The sequence below is a fragment of the Tarenaya hassleriana genome, unplaced genomic scaffold (genome assembly GCF_000463585.1).
Source record: "Tarenaya hassleriana unplaced genomic scaffold, ASM46358v1 Cleome24, whole genome shotgun sequence".
In the NCBI taxonomy this organism is placed as follows: Eukaryota; Viridiplantae; Streptophyta; class Magnoliopsida; order Brassicales; family Cleomaceae; genus Tarenaya; species Tarenaya hassleriana.
The window spans coordinates 1768717-1776771 of record NW_010965696.1 but is presented as its reverse complement, the minus strand read 5'-3'; the positions used below and the strand labels follow the sequence as shown (position 1 = coordinate 1776771).

General features: G+C 33.6%; 1 protein-coding gene and 1 long non-coding RNA gene across 2 annotated transcripts; both read right to left on the bottom strand.

Annotated features, from left to right (window-relative positions):
• Nucleotides 1-664: 664 nt before the first annotated feature.
• On the bottom strand, nucleotides 665-1245 carry LOC104815898. Its single transcript, XR_772211.2, has 2 exons — nucleotides 1070-1245; nucleotides 665-944 (listed from the first exon to the last, which is right to left on the bottom strand). It is a non-coding gene; the product is annotated as an uncharacterized LOC104815898 (long non-coding RNA).
• A 1859-nt stretch (nucleotides 1246-3104) lies between these two features.
• LOC104815897 (WAT1-related protein At4g01430) lies at nucleotides 3105-7084 on the bottom strand. The gene is made up of 6 exons (XM_010544496.1): nucleotides 6844-7084; nucleotides 6431-6493; nucleotides 6159-6275; nucleotides 4603-5008; nucleotides 3510-3661; nucleotides 3105-3384 (listed from the first exon to the last, which is right to left on the bottom strand). The coding sequence occupies exons 1-6, from the start codon at nucleotides 7029-7031 to the stop codon at nucleotides 3228-3230; spliced, it is 1083 nt and encodes a 360-aa protein (XP_010542798.1). The 5' UTR covers nucleotides 7032-7084; the 3' UTR covers nucleotides 3105-3227.
• Between the last annotated feature and the right edge of the window lie 971 nt (nucleotides 7085-8055).

The window sequence follows — 8055 nt, the reverse complement described above, 5'->3', positions numbered from 1 at the left end:
TTTCTCATAATTTGTTAATGTTCACATGATTTAGAAAGAATTAGGAATTTTTTTTCAAATTAAAATATTTTTGTGAAAAAATTTGTTAATTAAGTTTTTTTTTTGTTCGAAAATGTATGTGGAAAAAGTTGCATGAAGAATGCTAACTCCGCTTATTATGAGATTGTAAATGGGTTACATATGTGTCCAATACAAAGGCCCAATATTTGTCTAATCTTCTTATGTAATGTACTGTCGGACCAAAATTTATAAATGGATATATGTAATAGGCCCAATATGTATAAAATCCCTTAATGGAACGAATCCAAACCTGGCCGGTCCCAATTCCTTTTCCCTCTTTTATCGTATTTTTCCTAATTTTGTATTATCGTGTAATATATGCTATGATTATATTTTACTTTTATTTAATTTCAGTCGCATATTTAGATAACTTTACAAGTTTACAGTAAGGTGCAAGGATTAGGTTACCTCTAAATCACACCATTACCATTGGAGTTAAGAGGAAAATGAGATAAAGACGGGAAATGTCCTTATATAAATAATAAATTTAAACGCACCATCATATATACATTCGAATTATGACTTTTTTTTTTGGCAAATGATTCAAATTATTACTTTATGCATGTACACGAACATAAATAACCCCAAAAAAAACAATAATAAATGCACAAAAATCGAGATCAGAATTATTATTATGATCGTCTGATGAATCCCGTGTAGGAACAGATAACAATAATAATATATAATACATGCTTTATTCAATAACAAACAGAGGATTATATGAATATTAAACTTGTAACCTCGTATCATCGTCTTCAGTTACGGTCTTAACATGTTCGTCGTTCTCTTTCTGCGAAGACAACTTGGCCACGGCCTCGATATCTTTGTTCTTGCCCCAGAGAAACACGTAGAGGCCCATTATAGAGACGACGGAACCGAGTATACTGATCCATGGAAATAACCAAATCGAAACGTTGGTTGGGTCACGGGAGATATTTAATTATTTCGATAAATAAATAAATAAATATCGTTTATATACAAAAAAAAATCGAGAAATTAATGAATGCACCTTCCGATGTACAGTTGACGGTGTAAGATGATGAAATCGAATAAGGTGGCGGAGATGAGCATGACGGGGTAGAACGTTGATGCGAAAACGGGTCCTCTCTTTTTTATGCCCCATGACGTGGCCACCGTCGACATAGCTTGACCCACCACTCCCTATTCCCGTTTTTTTTTTATAAAAAAACTTTCAATTAATATCTTGATGAAAAATAAAAGGTGTATATTTATCATATATTATATTATATACTCTTTAATGATTCGTGACTATCCGAACAAAGCATGGACGTTAGGGCTGCAAAACGGCTAGCTCGGTCCGTTTTGGACCCGTCTCGATTGTGATCCATTTTTCACGAGTCAAAAAAAATTCTGACGCGATCCATATGGTTTCAGCTCGCGTAGAGTAAAAAAGTATTTAAAAATAATAAAATAATTTTAAACAATAAAAAATATATGAAAAATGTTTTAAATAATAACAAAATAAAAATAATATATTTTTTTTGGAAATAAATTATGGCTCGTGAGCCAATTGTGCGCCGACCGAGTTAGTTTGTGACGAGGTCGGCTAGTTACAAGTAAGGGTATCACTTTTGGTCCAAAGTCCGAAATTCGATCCGAATCCATCGGAAAAATATTGGGCTTTATACTTAAAAATATAGGTCCGAAAAGTTTTGGACTTTCGGGTTTGGAATTTATCTTTTTTTTATAGTTATAGAATATATATGCATATAAGTTAGGGTTTTTTTTTACTTGAAAAAACTGTCTTTAGATCTTATTTTTTGAGTTGTAGATATATACGAGTAGATATTTTTATCGACAAAAATATCAATGTATATATTTATACCAGGATCTCCGTCATTTTGTGGAAACTATTTCTTCTAGAACTTTTGACTTTGACTTCTATGTCTGAAAACTCATCGCATGTTCAAATCTCAAGATCTCCTGTATTGTAAAATATGATAAAATCAGATTTTTGGCAACGAAATAACTTTTTTTTTTATAAAAAAAAAGGTGCCTAAAAGCCTATCGGTTCTACCAAAGTATTTGCCCTAATTACGTTGCACTCACTTCTCTCTCTTCACTTTGTTTTAACCTACGTAATTATGCCTTATATCTCCTTTAATATCTTATTTTATTCTTTATTATTGTTCTTTCTCGTAAACATTTCTTTTTTTTTTCACGAGAAAAAGCAAAGGAAAGATAAAGCGAGTGGGAAAGAAAAATAAAAGGTTAGAGGGCATACAAACTTTTTTTTTTTTCCCAAGTAAAATAAGTATATTTGTCTGTTTTCTTTACATTAAAAAAAACATTGAATTCTGAATTTTAGATTGTAGTTGACGCCTTGACAGCATCAAGTAATAATTTTCATGAAATTTCGTTTCTCATAATTTGTTAATGTTCACATGATTTAGAAAGAATTAGGAATTTTTTTTCAAATTAAAATATTTTTGTGAAAAAATTTGTTAATTAAGTTTTTTTTTTGTTCGAAAATGTATGTGGAAAAAGTTGCATGAAGAATGCTAACTCCGCTTATTATGAGATTGTAAATGGGTTACATATGTGTCCAATACAAAGGCCCAATATTTGTCTAATCTTCTTATGTAATGTACTGTCGGACCAAAATTTATAAATGGATATATGTAATAGGCCCAATATGTATAAAATCCCTTAATGGAACGAATCCAAACCTGGCCGGTCCCAATTCCTTTTCCCTCTTTTATCGTATTTTTCCTAATTTTGTATTATCGTGTAATATATGCTATGATTATATTTTACTTTTATTTAATTTCAGTCGCATATTTAGATAACTTTACAAGTTTACAGTAAGGTGCAAGGATTAGGTTACCTCTAAATCACACCATTACCATTGGAGTTAAGAGGAAAATGAGATAAAGACGGGAAATGTCCTTATATAAATAATAAATTTAAACGCACCATCATATATACATTCGAATTATGACTTTTTTTTTTGGCAAATGATTCAAATTATTACTTTATGCATGTACACGAACATAAATAACCCCAAAAAAAACAATAATAAATGCACAAAAATCGAGATCAGAATTATTATTATGATCGTCTGATGAATCCCGTGTAGGAACAGATAACAATAATAATATATAATACATGCTTTATTCAATAACAAACAGAGGATTATATGAATATTAAACTTGTAACCTCGTATCATCGTCTTCAGTTACGGTCTTAACATGTTCGTCGTTCTCTTTCTGCGAAGACAACTTGGCCACGGCCTCGATATCTTTGTTCTTGCCCCAGAGAAACACGTAGAGGCCCATTATAGAGACGACGGAACCGAGTATACTGATCCATGGAAATAACCAAATCGAAACGTTGGTTGGGTCACGGGAGATATTTAATTATTTCGATAAATAAATAAATAAATATCGTTTATATACAAAAAAAAATCGAGAAATTAATGAATGCACCTTCCGATGTACAGTTGACGGTGTAAGATGATGAAATCGAATAAGGTGGCGGAGATGAGCATGACGGGGTAGAACGTTGATGCGAAAACGGGTCCTCTCTTTTTTATGCCCCATGACGTGGCCACCGTCGACATAGCTTGACCCACCACTCCCTATTCCCGTTTTTTTTTTATAAAAAAACTTTCAATTAATATCTTGATGAAAAATAAAAGGTGTATATTTATCATATATTATATTATATACTCTTTAATGATTCGTGACTATCCGAACAAAGCATGGACGTTAGGGCTGCAAAACGGCTAGCTCGGTCCGTTTTGGACCCGTCTCGATTGTGATCCATTTTTCACGAGTCAAAAAAAATTCTGACGCGATCCATATGGTTTCAGCTCGCGTAGAGTAAAAAAGTATTTAAAAATAATAAAATAATTTTAAACAATAAAAAATATATGAAAAATGTTTTAAATAATAACAAAATAAAAATAATATATTTTTTTTGGAAATAAATTATGGCTCGTGAGCCAATTGTGCGCCGACCGAGTTAGTTTGTGACGAGGTCGGCTAGTTACAAGTAAGGGTATCACTTTTGGTCCAAAGTCCGAAATTCGATCCGAATCCATCGGAAAAATATTGGGCTTTATACTTAAAAATATAGGTCCGAAAAGTTTTGGACTTTCGGGTTTGGAATTTATCGGACTAAACCCAACAAGTTCTAGGCCGGTTCGAAAGCCCGATTATTTTGTTTAAAAAAGATAAATTCAAAAACACATAAAAATATTATATATATATATATATATATATATATATATATTAAGTTGATTGGTACCATCCGATCCGAATCCGAATTTTATAGACCCTTAAAAATTCGGGTCGGCTCGAGTCTGAGCTCGAAACTTTCAGACCGAGTGCTGGTTCGGATCGAGACCGGCCCAATTGACACTTCTAGTGATGAGTTGCCTCGCCGGACCCGTTTTTTTTTTATATATATATTTTTTTAGGTGGACAAAAACGAACTGGCGAGCCGATCCTTCTGCATCCCTGACGCACGTGCCACATTTTATGTCGTAGGTACCAGTAATTATATGAATGTACTTACAGCGTAGAGGATGATGAGTATGACGAATTTGTCCTTGAGAATCCAACGTTGGAGGTCTCTGGTTTGGGTCAAACTCAAGAGAGCGCATTGGAGACTGCCGAAAACGGACATGAGGAAAGTGCTGGAGTACTTGCATGGATAGCTGATGTTTAGCTTTGCCTGAAAAAGCATCCACAGTGACAGAAACGTGGTGCCGACGAGTAGACACGTACAACCCAACAGCCATTTCTTCGGATCGTGATGCTGCTGCTGTTGTGAGCCGTCCGAGAAACCTTCTGATTGAGAGCGAGGGTTCGATATCGGCAATCCTTTGTAAAACGTCAGCAAGAGTGCTCCGCTGATGCATATTAGGGTTCCCAACACCTTGAGCAGTCCTGCCTTGCTCTTCAAATTCAAGCTTTCCGATCTTTAAACAATATAAGACAAAACAATATTAATTATCTATATTCCGTTGAAAAGTGAGAAGAGATTATCATTTTTAAAAAAGCTATAAAAAAAAGAGAACACAAGGGAAAATATGAGAAAAGCAGAGGAAGTGATTTTGATTTTGAAATGTAGATTAGTGGTGGTCATTTCGGTTATTAATCGAATAACCGAGCCGAACCAAACTGAATAAGACATAACCGAACCCGAATCGAATCCGATATCAAAACCGAACGATTATGATTTTTTTAAACCCGAAAAAACCGAAACCAAACCGAACCGAATAAAAAAAATAACCGAAAAACCAGATAATTTCTTTGAAAAAATGAATTGTTTACCAAAACCGAAACGAATCCGAACCGAACCAAAGTTTATAAAAAACTGAATGGTTATAATTTTTCTATAACTGAAATAACCGAATCCGAATATAATCGAACCGAACCTGAACCGAAACCCGAAATGACAACCCCTACTCTAGACGGACATTCTTTGTCGTATGTCATTGGCAACTCTCAAGTTGGTGATAAAATCATATGAATAGACAATATATATATATATATATATATATATATATATATATTCCGACAATATATTTTTTTATTTCTTTTTGACTTGACACGACAGTTTAAATAGAAACATGGGATAAATTAGAGGAAAGAATAGAGAAAGAAAAACACAATTTTCAATGATCAAACGACTCAACTGTGAGAATTATTCTTCTTAATCCTAAAAACGTGATCTTCAATATTTAAAATATTAAACATATAATATGATATTGCGGGAAATATAATTAAATGACTGAATCGATACGTATGAATTGATCTGAAGTTTTGGGATGGTGTATATGACTAAATAATCCCTAGGCTTAAAGACCTTAAATGTACGTAAACCTCTTATTTATAGTTTTTTATCCATAAAAAAAATCAATTTTAATGGACAAAATCAAGATGTCAATCACTTTGTATTGAACCACTAGTATGGAAGTTTAAATGAAGTCAAATTATTAACAACCCTAACACCAACGAAAAATGACGTCATTTTTCAAGATTCCCGAGCATATAATTAATTACATATACATGTAATATATGATAGAGGAAATGAGATACGGTTTGTGGTATAAATAATCGGTCCACCTGAAAATGAGGGCCAAAGTAAACGTAATCGCAGGCAACATGCCGAGTATGGCGCAAGAGACAGTTGCCGACGTGTACGAAAGCCCGAGTAGAAAGAAGAACTGCAGCAGGCTTGCACTGCACATGAATATTAATGGATATTATATATCGTCAATACATATAATTTTTTGCCATAAATAATTTCAATTTTCGTACGTTTAAATGATAAAAATAAAATAAAAATAAAGAACCATTCAAATAGGAACAAGAGAAAGGTGATTGAAAGGCCGAACCCGAGAAGACCGCTGATGAAATGTTCGCACAATAGCCAAAATGTTAGCCTTGGTCTTACTTTCCTATTAAATATACAAAAAAAAAAATTGAAAAACACCCACCATAAAACATTAAAAACTTGTATATTTAATGTTTATATACAAACACATATTTATTTGTGAATTTATTTCTAACTAAGAAGTTATCTTTTCTAATGGAATACTTTTTTGCGAACATGGATAAGTGGCGACAAGATAGTAATTGAATCTATAATTTATCAAATCAACTGACTTTGATGTTTCCACTAATAAAATAAAATGCACGCGCGGAAAGAGTTTGGGTTCCAATATTTCGAGCTTGGATAATTAATTATTATATATAAATAAATTCGTGGGATGATATAGGGGTGTAAAAGACTATATAGTATACACACCTTTCCCAAAAATAGGCAAAGGGAGCCAAGATGAGAGCAGAAATGGCAAGTCTATACGAAGCAATGACCATGTGGTTGATATCATCGTCCAGTGCCTTCTTTACAAACGCATTCACCGACCCCATTGCAACATTTGTTAACGCCATTACTGTTACTGTTGCCCACTGCTCTGCCCTCTCTCCTCCCATCTCTCTCTCTCTCTCTCTCTCTCTCTCTCTCTCTCTGTATATATGTATATGTATATATGATTTGAGTTTGGCGAGCATAAGGGCTCCTCTTCTCTTCCTATTTATAAGAAAGTTTTATGGGTGCTGGCCACATTGGACTCTCGAAATTAAATGTTATTTCTTGTAATTTTTATTTTATTCTATGCGCGTAAATTTCAAAAAGTTGATAATAAAGTCAAGATTTTACAATAGATAGCCTAAGAGCTTGTCACGATACGTTGTTGCATCTTTTTTTTTTTTATAACCGGGTAATCCTAGGTTCAAAGGGCCCAGACTAATCCCGACCTACACGCACAACCGACACCACACGTGTGGGATGTGAGACACCCGAAGGTGGCCGGAGGAGAAATCTCCATACTCTGGGTGTTGAACCCACGACCTCTTGTTTAGAAAGTGGACTCTCAAACCAACTGAGGTGGGGGAGATCCCCTACGTTGTTGCATCTTAAGTCCTCTTTGCATTGGTTTCAGATCAATACCCGGCCGGTTGTTTTACATGTTGGCTTTAACTATAAGAATAAGCAATACGAGATAATTAGGAGCTATACCAAATTAATTATTCGTCTAAGGTAATTTAACCCTTTAGCAAAAATAAATCGTTTATATTAGTGAAATCTTAAACTCGCGCAAATATAGAGATTCTGGTAATCTTTACAAAACACACTGCCTGCCAGTATATACATGCTTCGAGTTTAGCACTAGGATATATATATATGGACCGAAATTGAAATTGTAGCTAGCAAACAGTAAAATATTCTGTAATAAATCTACCAATAAAATGATAGGTGGGTTTGCTAAATATTTTTCTTACGTGGACTATACCGTTGATTTCGTTTTTTATTTAACTTTATTATATATTTTTTAATGCGAAAAGAGCATGTGGCTGATATTCGTGTATGGGTTCCCTAATGGGAATATAAATAATATAAAGAAAATTAATAGTTCATCTGAAATCTCTCCGGTATTTGAGACACGCCGAATCTGCT

Coding starts and splice junctions, on each gene's coding strand:
- LOC104815897 (XM_010544496.1), bottom strand. CDS start 7,031: ATGGGAGGAGAGAGGGCAGAGCAGTGGGCAACAGTAACAGTAATGGCG. Junction 6,276..6,430: donor TTCATCAGCGGTCTTCTCGG/GTTCGGCCTTTC, acceptor ATTCATGTGCAG/TGCAAGCCTGCTGCAGTTCT. Junction 3,662..4,602: donor TACTCATCATCCTCTACGCT/GTAAGTACATTC, acceptor AAACGGGAATAG/GGAGTGGTGGGTCAAGCTAT.